The 13,626-nt window shown below is 36.2% G+C and overlaps 3 protein-coding genes across 3 annotated transcripts; all 3 read right to left on the bottom strand.

Annotated features, from left to right (window-relative positions):
- Positions 1–1,984: 1,984 nt before the first annotated feature.
- LOC123913451 lies at positions 1,985–9,216 on the bottom strand. Its single transcript, XM_045964200.1, has 6 exons — positions 8,891–9,216; positions 8,668–8,800; positions 8,167–8,571; positions 7,822–8,050; positions 2,339–2,715; positions 1,985–2,257 (listed from the first exon to the last, which is right to left on the bottom strand). Exons 1-6 carry the CDS (start codon positions 9,214–9,216, stop codon positions 1,985–1,987), a joined length of 1,743 nt encoding a protein of 580 aa, XP_045820156.1.
- Positions 9,217–9,369: 153 nt separating this feature from the next.
- On the bottom strand, positions 9,370–10,810 carry LOC123918268. Its single transcript, XM_045970277.1, has 2 exons — positions 10,255–10,810; positions 9,370–10,174 (listed from the first exon to the last, which is right to left on the bottom strand). The coding sequence occupies exons 1-2, from the start codon at positions 10,716–10,718 to the stop codon at positions 9,400–9,402; spliced, it is 1,239 nt and encodes a 412-aa protein (XP_045826233.1). The 5' UTR covers positions 10,719–10,810; the 3' UTR covers positions 9,370–9,399.
- LOC123913446 lies at positions 10,729–11,926 on the bottom strand. Its single transcript, XM_045964194.1, has 3 exons — positions 11,890–11,926; positions 10,845–11,542; positions 10,729–10,773 (listed from the first exon to the last, which is right to left on the bottom strand). Exons 2-3 carry the CDS (start codon positions 11,538–11,540, stop codon positions 10,729–10,731), a joined length of 741 nt encoding a protein of 246 aa, XP_045820150.1. The 5' UTR covers positions 11,541–11,542; positions 11,890–11,926.
- Positions 11,927–13,626: the final 1,700 nt, after the last annotated feature.

The following is a 13,626-nucleotide window of genomic DNA, read 5'->3' as shown; positions in this document are numbered from 1 at the left end:
TGACCAAAGTGTTACAAATAAAAAAAGATAAAGGACCAAAGTGTTACAAAAAGAGGGACTAAAGTGTTACAAATAAAAAAAATAAAAGACTAAAGTGTTACAAATAAAAGATAAAGGACCAAAGTGTTACAAAAAAAAGATAAAGGACCAAAGTGTTACAAAAAAATAAGATAACATGTAGTGTAATTTTGCCTTTTTTTTTAATGATCAAAACAACAGATAATCCATTCATAAACAAAAAAAACAATGCAATAACATTTGCCTACTAATAATCATACAAAAACTAATAGCCAAAATATTCCATAATGTATAACAAAATATGCATAATCATGCAAAAATTCATAGTTAAGTATATATAGACGGATTCAATTCGGGGAATTCACGGAGACAGATGCTTCTTCCCTAGTCCCCGCCCCAAAGTGCCCGCGGGGGAGTTTTTGCCTTCATCCTCGTCCCTACGAGGAAAAACTCCCCGTTTTCAAAGCTCTGAACGGGACAATCCACATAGAAATCCGCTCTGACCGATGCAGATTGACATTCCTATTCACCACGATCAACCTCTAGCGGGTTCTCACAACCCATTTACATAGATTCGGATCTTCACGACCAATCTATTAATTTCAAGGTCCCTTCCTCCTTAATTAAGAACAAATTTTTATAATTCTTGAACCTCGATTTTATAGTTCCATAATTAAGGATTATAGTAGTGCTATTTTCAAGCTTTAACCATAGTCATATATATATGAAAGAGTTTAAGAGCGCTCATCTCTCCCTTAAAGTTAATTAATAACAAATAAATCAAAAGTTAAGCCTAAAGATTGTTAAATTTTGTGTTGAGTTCTGCCGCAAATAACTTGAACAAAAAGAAAATAAAGATGAGTATGATGAAATTAGCTGCACATAAATTCCAAAGTGTGAACATCACACTATGTTTTAAGTTTGATTCACCATAACCAGTTTATACAAATTGGATGTAAATAGGTAAACCGTGAATCCCTTCATGATACTTTGGAAATTAACCTGGACATAGATTGCACATTCATGTCAACTATATCGATAAATGATATTTTGTAGAATAAAGTTTCTTCTATTTATTCATGTGCACTATAGAAAAATGAAGAAATGACTTGAGATATTTTAGGTAGAACTTTGACTCAAATATGATTTTCGGATATTGTATTTTCTGCCTCTAAAGTACTCCCTCCGTCCCAAAATATAAGCAAAAATTGGTCAATGAAAGTTGAAGTATTTGGTTTAAAATTTAGTCCAGATACATTCACTTTTGTTGACCTCCTTTTGCTTATATTTTGGGATGGAATAGTATCTATTTATGAAGAAACTCGTGTCTTTTAATGATGACACTACAAGAAAACATGCATTTACTGGCGGCCAAAAGCCCTCAGTAATGCACAAATTTCGTCTAAAATGCATGCATTACTGACGGCCTTGGGCCCTCTGCAATTAGCTCGCCAGTAATGTTTACTGACGGCCCAGGACCGTCAATAACGTTACTGACGGCCTGGAGCCGTCAATAATGCCCAACGGTCACAATCAAAAGACTTACTCATTTATGACGGCCTGCAGCCGTCAGTATTGCTCATCCCATTTGTGACGGCCTGCAGCCGTCAGTATTGTTAACGCATTAAAAAAAAAATTAATAATTTAATTATTTAAAAATCAATATTAATATTGGTTTTTAAATAATTAAATTATTAATTTTTTTAAAAAAAATTCTAGTTTTAATAATTTAGTTTTTTTAAAAAAATATACTGCATAATAAATAATTAAAAAATATTAAATATAATTTTATTTTTACAAAAAAATATTAAAATTTAATAAAAAGCATAATAAAAATAGTTAACATAAGCATAATTAAACATAATGATAATATTGTCATTACAAAAAGAAAACAATTAAACATAATATAAATTGTCGTTATGTTATACAAATAATTAAGTCAACAACAGATTATTAAAATTACACATCAAGGTTGGTCAGGCGGCTGATATAGTGGTCGCTTCCCCTTGCCACTGTATGTTGGCTGACGCGACCTTCCTCGGCCTCGGCCTCTACCTCCCTCATTTAATACGACTCCGGGGAGTGACGTTCGCGGAGGTCGTGCCACAGGCCTATGAACGAAGTTAATTGGGGCTTGATTAGGATCAAAGCTGGCTTGATTCGGGAAGAAGTTGTCTTGGGGTTGATTGGGGTTGTCATGTGGGATTATGAAGTCTTGTTGATATGGATTTGATGATCTCTGTCGATGGAATTCGGTGAAAGCAGTTTGTTGATTATTTCTACCGCTTCCGCCACTACTGCTTCCACTTGTTTGCCCAACAGGATCAAAAAATTGTAAATGAATTGGTTCATTAAGCATTTGACTCATATCCTCTATGCTCATACTCAGTACTGGATCACCCTCTCGGTACTCCGGCAGCTGATTCAAATTGACCATGCTATTCAAATCCGGTCGATATTCTTGTTCACCGGCATTTTGATTTTGTCGTGCCGATCCCTGAGATGATGATCCAACCCCCGCCGGCGCCGGCGCCCTCTGCTGCGCAAAGAATTCCTGCAATACATGTTGGACCCGTTGGTCCACCCGCTCATTAAATGTTGCTTCGTACTCTTCGCGGAATTCTTCCCGATACGTGGCCCTCATTCGCGCTTCATACTCATCATCGGTTTCCTCTCTTTGAGTTGGACGAGAGCGTCCTGTACTATGTAACACCCCGAACTAACTACCCTTAAAAACGTGATCTTAAAAACTTCTTAAAGATAAGTAGCCGGAGCGCTACGGAAAACATTTACAAAACGATCGTGCACATGACACGAAACGTCGCAGCGGAAAACATAACATAAATGATTTTCAAAGCAATGAACAAAATAGTTCAAAAGATAATTCATTAACATAAAACATAAGTTAAGATGTTCGCATCGATATACGACGGAATACAAACGATCCCCGACTCGATGTTACAAACTACCAGAGCACTAATATACATCACAACCAAACTAAACTATACAAAGGTAGCCTACACTAGCTCCTCACCAAAAGTGCTCCACACCAAAACGATCTGCAGCTAAAGCTCGATCGAAACCACGACCTGAATACCTGAACCCCCAAAGGTCCAGCACATAACAATTAGGTAGAGAGTTAGTAAACATAATCACATACATACGAATATAGAAACGCACCTATATTCAACCTATCACGTATTACTAACTCACACACATGCCTCAATAAGCAATACACCAGGTAACACATACTCACAAATACACAACCAGATAACTCATACTCACAAATACACAACCAGATAGTTTCACGTCGTCTCGGACAACACCAAGAACTCACATAACACATAACACATAATTGCACATTTACTCAAATGCGACTAATGCCAAACATTCAATGTCATGCCAACCTAGACACGACTAATGCATGTGGTACCATCTTCTTTATCAAGGAACTTACCATTGATATTCTTCTTTATTGGACAAGTCCAATATCCTTCTTTATCAGACAAGTCTGATATCCCTAAATAATGCATGAATTTATGAATGCCATGCATTTACCAAACATATGATAATCACTTAGCACGAAGCTACTGCTCACTACATGGATAACATAATCCATTAAACTTCTTTATCAGACAAACTGATATTCTTCTTTATCGGACAACCCGATATATAAAATACATATACTTCTTTGACATTTTATATAAATGCCATCACACAACACAATTATTAAACATATAATAATTCCAAACCAAAACGAAACCAAATACATGGATACACACACTTTACAACATTAGCAAAAATTGCTGTCACAGAGGCCTTCGCTAAGCGAGGGCTTAGCGAGACATGGCGAACCACACCAGGAAGTCACCTGCTCATGGCGAGCATTGGCGAGCTTCAGCGAACCTGTTCGCTACAGCGAACTCCTGGTCGCTTAGCGAACTACACCAGAAAAATATCTGTTCTTGAGTTTCAATAAGGCGGTTTAACCTTGAATCCACTCAAAAATACATCTAGACATGTTATAAATGCATAACAAGTGATCAATCATGTATATACCATACATATATACATGTATTAACATTCAAAAACACCAAAACACATCACACATACAAAATCATGTCAATTTCTTGCAAAATAAGCAAAGTTGCATAAACATGCAAAACCATCATCAAACATATACATATTCCCTCCTAGATGTTCATTAAGCATACTAAGATGAAAAGACATGTTTATGATAAAGAAACTTCACCCAAACCCCAAAGAAATTGGATGAGAGAGTTCAGGAATGGAGGCTAGACACCTCCCCTCTCTTGGATCACCCAAGCTTATGCTTAACCACTCTCACCTTAGATTGAATGATGATTCTTGGCCTCTAAATCTCTTCTCCTTGCTCGTGTTCTTCTAGCTCTCCTAGGGTTCTTGCTTCTAAGCTCACAACCTTCAACTTCTCATGAAAAACAAGTTATGAGACTATTCCTTGGTTTGACTTGCTACTTATACCACTCTCTATTGTCATGAACCAAGCCCAATGGCTTAGGCCCATTAAGCTCTCACACGCCCCAAGCCCACTAACACGACAAAGGTTTCGCTCACAAACTTATGTTCGCGATAAATAATTATACGTCGCGTAAATAAATATTTAACACTAACCCAAAATATATGCAAATATATAAAATATCGATTTACTAAAAATCGGGTCGTTACAACTCTACCCCCCTTAAAAGAATTTCGCCCTCGAAATTACCTAAGAGATAAAGCGGAGAACGAACCCTCAACGCGGCATCTTCGGTTTCTTGCATACCGGACTCTTGTGACCTTCCTCGCCACAATTGAAACAAAACACTTTCACCCGACAAGCATCGGCCTTGTGCCCAAACTGTCCACAACTGAAACACTTGTCGCTTTTCCTCGGGCAATCATATGACATATGACCCCGCTCTCCACATTTGTAACAACTTCCACTTCCATTGCCCTTGTTCTCATACGGCTTACCACGATCCAAACCTTTTCCTTTCCTATCATTCAGAGCCTTATAGTAGTTGGTCTTGGCTTTGCTATCTTCATCACAAATCCTTGCCTTGGTCATAAGGGTCGAAAAATCCCTGATTTCAGAAAATCCAATCAAAAGCTTGATATTCGGACGAAGTCCACTCTCGAACTTGACACACTTATCCTCTTCGGCTTCCACCGTGTTGTAGTGTGGACTAAACACACACAAAGCTTCAAACTTAGCCGAATACTCGGCGACCGATAAATTTCCTTGCTTGAGCTCCATGAACTCGATCACTTTCTTGTTCTTCACATCAGCCGGAAAGTACTTCCTTAAAAATTCCCTTTTGAAAGTTTCCCAAACGATGGCAACACCGTCCACTCCTATCCTGAGTCTCACATTCCTCCACCAAACGATTGCCTCCTCTCTAAGGGCATAAGTTCCCAAAGTAGTCTTGTTCTCCTCAGAACAACCCATTGCTTCAAAGATGATCTCAACCTCATCTAACCACTTGATAGCCCCCTCCGGGTTATAGCCTCCGGTAAACAGAGTTGGTTTATGCGACATAAACCTTTCCAATCTTTTCTCACTATCCCTTCCCGGGTCATTATCCCTTACCACCAATGTAGTCAAAGCAGTCAAAGCTTGTGCAATCTGAGCGTTGGTCCTAGCAGCAGCCATGATTCCTGAACGAATCACAACTCGACGTTAGAATGTATTAACAGTGTACCCAACACATGCTTCATACAAGAGAAAGAAAATCCTAATGGCTCACATGAACCGACCTGCTCTGATACCAACTATTGTAACACCCCGAACTAACTACCCTTAAAAACGTGATCTTAAAAACTTCTTAAAGATAAGTAGCCGGAGCGCTACGGAAAACATTTACAAAACGATCGTGCACATGACACGAAACGTCGCAGCGGAAAACATAACATAAATGATTTTCAAAGCAATGAACAAAATAGTTCAAAAGATAATTCATTAACATAAAACATAAGTTAAGATGTTCGCATCGATATACGACGGAATACAAACGATCCCCGACTCGATGTTACAAACTACCAGAGCACTAATATACATCACAACCAAACTAAACTATACAAAGGTAGCCTACACTAGCTCCTCACCAAAAGTGCTCCACACCAAAACGATCTGCAGCTAAAGCTCGATCGAAACCACGACCTGAATACCTGAACCCCCAAAGGTCCAGCACATAACAATTAGGTAGAGAGTTAGTAAACATAATCACATACATACGAATATAGAAACGCACCTATATTCAACCTATCACGTATTACTAACTCACACACATGCCTCAATAAGCAATACACCAGGTAACACATACTCACAAATACACAACCAGATAACTCATACTCACAAATACACAACCAGATAGTTTCACGTCGTCTCGGACAACACCAAGAACTCACATAACACATAACACATAATTGCACATTTACTCAAATGCGACTAATGCCAAACATTCAATGTCATGCCAACCTAGACACGACTAATGCATGTGGTACCATCTTCTTTATCAAGGAACTTACCATTGATATTCTTCTTTATTGGACAAGTCCAATATCCTTCTTTATCAGACAAGTCTGATATCCCTAAATAATGCATGAATTTATGAATGCCATGCATTTACCAAACATATGATAATCACTTAGCACGAAGCTACTGCTCACTACATGGATAACATAATCCATTAAACTTCTTTATCAGACAAACTGATATTCTTCTTTATCGGACAACCCGATATATAAAATACATATACTTCTTTGACATTTTATATAAATGCCATCACACAACACAATTATTAAACATATAATAATTCCAAACCAAAACGAAACCAAATACATGGATACACACACTTTACAACATTAGCAAAAATTGCTGTCACAGAGGCCTTCGCTAAGCGAGGGCTTAGCGAGACATGGCGAACCACACCAGGAAGTCACCTGCTCATGGCGAGCATTGGCGAGCTTCAGCGAACCTGTTCGCTACAGCGAACTCCTGGTCGCTTAGCGAACTACACCAGAAAAATATCTGTTCTTGAGTTTCAATAAGGCGGTTTAACCTTGAATCCACTCAAAAATACATCTAGACATGTTATAAATGCATAACAAGTGATCAATCATGTATATACCATACATATATACATGTATTAACATTCAAAAACACCAAAACACATCACACATACAAAATCATGTCAATTTCTTGCAAAATAAGCAAAGTTGCATAAACATGCAAAACCATCATCAAACATATAAATATTCCCTCCTAGATGTTCATTAAGCATACTAAGATGAAAAGACATGTTTATGATAAAGAAACTTCACCCAAACCCCAAAGAAATTGGATGAGAGAGTTCAGGAATGGAGGCTAGACACCTCCCCTCTCTTGGATCACCCAAGCTTATGCTTAACCACTCTCACCTTAGATTGAATGATGATTCTTGGCCTCTAAATCTCTTCTCCTTGCTCGTGTTCTTCTAGCTCTCCTAGGGTTCTTGCTTCTAAGCTCACAACCTTCAACTTCTCATGAAAAACAAGTTATGAGACTATTCCTTGGTTTGACTTGCTACTTATACCACTCTCTATTGTCATGAACCAAGCCCAATGGCTTAGGCCCATTAAGCTCTCACACGCCCCAAGCCCACTAACACGACAAAGGTTTCGCTCACAAACTTATGTTCGCGATAAATAATTATACGTCGCGTAAATAAATATTTAACACTAACCCAAAATATATGCAAATATATAAAATATCGATTTACTAAAAATCGGGTCGTTACATACTAGATGAAGATGAAGATGTGTAAGTGACATCTCTCAAACCAGTTGGGTCACTTGCATATAAAGAAGATGTACACCCAGCAGCGAATTTGCGACCTCGAGTCGCACCACCAGCATTCTTAACAAAAGCCAATGACAGCTTGTTTCGACGAACCTCCTCATTATCTCGCCTATGAGGTGGTAGTCGTAGTTGGCTTGCATTATATTCTTCAGCCCAAATTTGCGTCAACCTCTACAATAAATTAAAAAATAATTATAATTAATTAATTATAATATTAAAAATAATTATAATGTTTAAAAAATAATGTTATAAGAAATAAATAATAAATAATATATATAAATACTTACCGAAACTTCTTGCGCCCTTGCCCCCGTCCATTCACCGGAATCTGCATACTTGTGCATCATGTCATTCATTTCCATAAAGGTGGGTGGACGACCAAATTGTTGAATGAACTCAAGACGAAGCGTTCCGGCAGATTTCGACCCTCCAGAGTGTACGCACGCACGATTGGCTTCATCGGTATTTCTGTTGGCTTTGTTCTTTATACACTTTGCCTTATACTCTTCCTCTTCCCATCTGAGGCACAACATAGGGTATGAGTTACCAGCGAGCCAAAGTGGTGGCTTTGAAGGATCCTTTTTAATCTTTTTCCGCGCTTCAAAAAGTAAGGTTGACAGACGCTTGGTGGCTTTTCTGTTGAATATAGCCTCAATAGCCGCTGTGTGGTGATTTAGCCAAGTTACTTGCGACTACGAAAAATAAAGAAAAATTGTTAATAAATTAGTAAATATATGTTTAGTAACAAAATTGATTGGATAAAAAATTAATTATAAATAAAAACGTACCCTGAAGCCATTCCAAAATTGTTGATATCCACGCTCATCTGCCCTGACCTCCGTCCAGTTGAGATATGGAGCCTGGAATTTGGATTTCAATGCATTATTGATTGCCTTATTCGCCGGATTTTGGGGTTGCAAACTGCACAATATATATATATTAGTTAAGAATAATAATCATATATATCCAATTAATTTATTAAACACAAATTCTTAATAATAATTAACTTACTCTGTGGCGGTATATGGCATGATGATGGGTCTACCATACCGGTCAACCAACAATTCATTTTGAGGAGCTAGAAGTGCAATATCGGCAATTTCCTCGTCCTCGTGGTCATCATCGTCGTCGTAGGAGTCGTACTCCTCTTCCACACCATCTACGGTTCGAGACTTGGGCATACCCTCCAACCATCGATTCCGAACAACGCGGCGGGGTAATCTACGTCTACGTCCACCGCGTCCGCGTCCTCCGCGTCCGACACCCGGTGGTGGTGGAACATCATCAATGTCATCATCGACATTGTCATCATCGAAATTTTCTTCATCTGGATTCATCTATAATAAAAAAATATATGACAAATATATTTATATAATTAAGAAATACATGACAAATATATTTATATAATTAAGAAATACATGACAAAAACAAATATTCCCAATCTGATAACTATATTATAAAAACAAATATTCAAGTACAACGATTAATATTATTACAACGCGGATAACTATATTATAAAATTAATTGTCATCCCAATCTGATACATCTTCATCATCACTGCCTTCATCATCACCATTAGCTTCGACGTCCTCTTCATCAACATCACCATCAGAAGGTACTTCTTCGGCTTCTTCTTGTACACAAAGTTGATTAAAAGTTTCAACTGCAATGACATCATCAACATTGGACATCTCATCTTCCTGATATGGTTCATCTTCACGTTCATCTATCTCATTTTTTTCAATCAGACCCCTTGGTTTTGATGTTATTGCGGCACACCAACCTCGCTTATCCCTTGTAGTCGATGGATAAGGGACATAGTGAACTTGTCTGACGTTATGAGCCATAGCAAACGGATCATACAATGGATAATGTTTGTTCATTTTTATGTCCACGGTATTAGTCTTTGAATCATATCTGGTACCTCTATTTGAAGGATCAAACCATTTACAGTAAAACAACACGACTGTTTTCTTGTAATCAAGGTAATTGTATTCGATTTCAAATATGTTCTCAATGACACCGTAAAAATCTCCTTCACCATTTTCAGTCACACCTTTCATACACACTCCACTGTTTACTGTTGTTTTTCCTTCACTCCAACTGTGTGTCTCAAATCTGTAACCATTGACAAAGTAGGTGTGCCATTGTTTAACGGTTGACTTTGGGCCATCAGATAAGTTTCTCAAGTGTTGTATGACACGAGTTGCGGGTGTTTGTTGGTACATGTATTCTTTGAACCATGCTGGAAATTGCGAATTGATTTGAGCAGAAGTATGTTGTGTTAAAAACATCCTAAGTTATTAAATATCGTTAGTTATAAGCAAACTTAATTGGAATAAATAATTATTTATTAACTAATTAAAAATACTCACTGTAAATATGGCTCGACTTCATTGCAATTAATCAGCAAGTGAACATGCGCCGAATAGAGAACTTTGTCACCAGGATACAACACTTTCTCACCACCACCATTACGACCAGGCAAGCTGAATATTGACATGTTTAATGGGTGAATTCTCACAGGCCGAGATGTTTCAGTTTCATTGCGAATATGGCTTGATGACAACGTGTCTTTGAAGTAATGCGAACAAAAGTAAATTGTTTCGCGGTGTAAGTATGTTGCACAAATTGAGCCTTCGACCCTAGCTTTGTTTTTCACGGCACGTTTTGCATAACCCATGAACCTTTCGAACGGGTACATCCATCTATATTGAACCGGCCCACCAAGTCTAGCCTCGTATGCAAGATGCACCACAACATGCTCCATAGAATCAAACAAGGCAGGAGGAAATATTCTCTCCAACTTACACAAGATCAGTGGAATGTCATTTTCCATCTTGATGAGATCAGCCTCTCTTAGCGTTGTCGAACACAAATTCTTGAAAAATTGACTGATTTCAATAAGCGGATTCAATACATGTTGGGGTAAAGAACTAAATGCAAGCGGATTCAATTGTCTTGCTTCGTAATAATTTTTTGGCAAATCAAGAGGACGGTCTATTGTTATATCCAACATCAGTTTCGTTATCAAGTCCATGGTGTATTCTGAAACAAGACATTCAGACTTGATACCCAAAAGTCTAATACACACCGTTAACTTTGAGTCTCGAGAGCCTTCACACAACGGTGTATTTGTCTCTTTCAAAAGATCAAAAAATCGCTGGGCTTCCTCATTTGGTCTCTCGACGTTAACATCAGCGTCATATTCATCATCAGCAGGGTCGTCGACATCATTTGGCACATAAATCGGCGTATTAAACCCAAGGGCATTAGTTATCATATTGTCCATCTCATTAAACGGATCATAATGCTGATGATAATATTCGGGAACAACAACGGGCTGAAAAACACTGCTTGAAGCACGATTTTGATTCACGGGAACAGTCGTGGAACATCCCTCGCCATGACTTGACCAAACCCAATAATTAGGTTGGAATCCCTTTTTATATAAATGAGACCTAATTTCATCTTCGCTCCGTATTCTTGTACATCGACAAAGTACACACGGACATCTAATTCCCCCTTCACGTATCACAATGTCATTATATTTTACTGTATTGATAAACATTTCGACCCCTATTTTAAATTCCTCTTTAACCCGGCCCCTCTTTCCAGGATTATGTCTATCGTACATCCAATTACGATTGGTAAAATCCATATCTGCGTAGTTTAATTAATATATAATTAGATCAATATATGTATTAAATTTATTACTTTATTTTTCAAAAGTATTTTGGACATATATATATGTCTACTCAACAATAACATATAAACTTTTAACATTTTATTTTTAAAGTTTATGGTTTATTAAATCTAAAAAATACTAAGTTTTTTAGTTGACAAAACTACCGACTTTTTAACATATATATTATAATTTTTTAAAATATAATTGTTTTTCTTTTTTTAAATACATAGTAATAATAAAATGCTAGTAACTATTTCTAAGTGTACGGTAAAAATAAAACTATCACTAAATATTATAAATTAAAATTACATATATTACTTACTTGGGTGCCGGGTAGAGTCTTACTTGGCGCGCGCTCCTAACCACAAACTCCGCTCCTAACCCACGACCTCCGATGACCACGAGAATTTGCTAATAAAAATTGTAAACAACAAAATATTAGAACATATACATTTAAATAACAAAGTAAAAATTTTAACTTTAAAAGTAAAACACAAACACTTACCACTTTTTAGATGGAGAAATGAAAATTACATTACTTTTTTAAAAATACACAAACTGTTAAAAAATTTCTTTTTTAAATTTTTTTTTTAAAAAATTCGTTTTTTAAAAAAAGAATATAAATATACTGTTTTTTTGAAAAAAAAAATACTTATTTAAAAAAAATAATTCTGTTTTCGAAATAAACAAAATTAAATATATTTTTTTAATTTTTTTTACAAAAACAATAACTTTTATACATAGTGATAAGAAAATATTAGTAACAAATTACAAAGTATTAATTAATAACTATTACTAAGTATACGGTAAAAAAAAACTATCACTATATAAATTAAAATTACGTTACTTACTTGGGTGCCGAGTAGATTCTTACTTGGCGCGCACCTAGCCCACGAACTCCGCCCCTCACGAGAATAAGACTTGCTATTAAAAATGGTAAACAACAAATATTAGAACATATACATTTAAATAACAAAACAAAAATTTTAAATTCGTAAAAGTAAAACACAAACACTTACCACTTTTTGTATGGAGATTAAGTTGAAAGTATGAAATTAGAGAAAATTTAAGAGAGAAGTTAGAGAAAATTTAGAGAGAGAATGGAAATGAAAAAATGAAGTGAAGGAGTAGTAATATATAGGAGTAGTAATATACAACCGTTGGAATTTAAAATTCAAATACACATTACTGACGGCCATAATCCGTCATAAATGCGTAACGTTCAAAATATTACTGACGGCCTGGGACCGTCGTAATTGCTGTCTGCATTACTGACGGCCCAGGACCGTCTTAATTGCGCAACGGCTATATATTTACTGACGGCCTGGCACCGTCTTAATTTCGCATGCATTACTGACGGCCTGACACCGTCACTAATGCGTAATAGTACCGTTTTAAATTATTTCGTTCTTCAAGAAGCAATACTGACGGCTCATAGCCTTCAATAACCCACAAATGCATTACTGAGGGCTAAAAGCACTCAATAAGTTTGGTCAGTAATATTATGTTTTCTTGTAGTGTAGTGTGAGAAATAAAGTTTTACAATAACTTAAACTAAGAGGAGTGCTAGTAATATTTAAATGTTCACTCTCTAACGTGTTTGTGATATAAAATAAAATATCTAACATATTTTTTTTACCGTAAAAATATCTAACGTCTAACGTGTTAGTAATAAATATAATCCACTCCTTTATTTTTTTAAGAATTGGTATAGTCCACTCCTTTTATTTTATTAGAAAGAAAAAAGCAGGTAGAAACAAATTCGATAAAAAGTACTTTTCTTTAGTTCCACTAGTTAATTATTCATTCATCTGTACTTTGAACAAGCCTAGGAATGATATACCATGATGACTTTAGCATGTTTTACATAGCAACAAGTAATAATAATAACAATATTGTAAAAAAAAAAAGTAAAAAAGTAAAAAAGAAAAATTAATAAAATTAAATCCATTACATCGTTCCAAAAGGAAACAAATTGTCCCCACACCTTAATTCTTAAATTATGAAAGCAATTTAACACGTGTGTGGACAATATATATTGGGAAATTTACAAATCTAA

Source organism: Trifolium pratense, linkage group LG3, assembly GCF_020283565.1.
Source record: "Trifolium pratense cultivar HEN17-A07 linkage group LG3, ARS_RC_1.1, whole genome shotgun sequence".
NCBI lineage: Eukaryota > Viridiplantae > Streptophyta > Magnoliopsida > Fabales > Fabaceae > Trifolium > Trifolium pratense.
This window is presented reverse-complemented; position numbering and strand designations above follow the sequence as displayed.

What these genes read in the sequence shown, in the direction of transcription:
- LOC123918268 (XM_045970277.1), bottom strand. Translation starts at nt 10,718, where the DNA reads ATGGAAAATGACATTCCACTGATCTTGTGTAAGTTGGAGAGAATATTT. An exon ending in GAAGTCGAGCCATATTTACA is followed by an intron (nt 10,175 to 10,254) that starts GTGAGTATTTTT and finishes TTAATAACTTAG; the next exon opens with GATGTTTTTAACACAACATA.
- LOC123913446 (XM_045964194.1), bottom strand. Translation starts at nt 11,540, where the DNA reads ATGGATTTTACCAATCGTAATTGGATGTACGATAGACATAATCCTGGA. An exon ending in TGCCAAAAAATTATTACGAA is followed by an intron (nt 10,774 to 10,844) that starts GCAAGACAATTG and finishes TATTGAAATCAG; the next exon opens with TCAATTTTTCAAGAATTTGT.
- LOC123913451 (XM_045964200.1), bottom strand. Translation starts at nt 9,216, where the DNA reads ATGAATCCAGATGAAGAAAATTTCGATGATGACAATGTCGATGATGAC. An exon ending in CACATCTTCATCTTCATCTA is followed by an intron (nt 2,716 to 7,821) that starts GTATGTAACGAC and finishes TACATAGTACAG; the next exon opens with GACGCTCTCGTCCAACTCAA. An exon ending in ATTTACAATTTTTTGATCCT is followed by an intron (nt 2,258 to 2,338) that starts GTTGGGCAAACA and finishes TTCCATCGACAG; the next exon opens with AGATCATCAAATCCATATCA.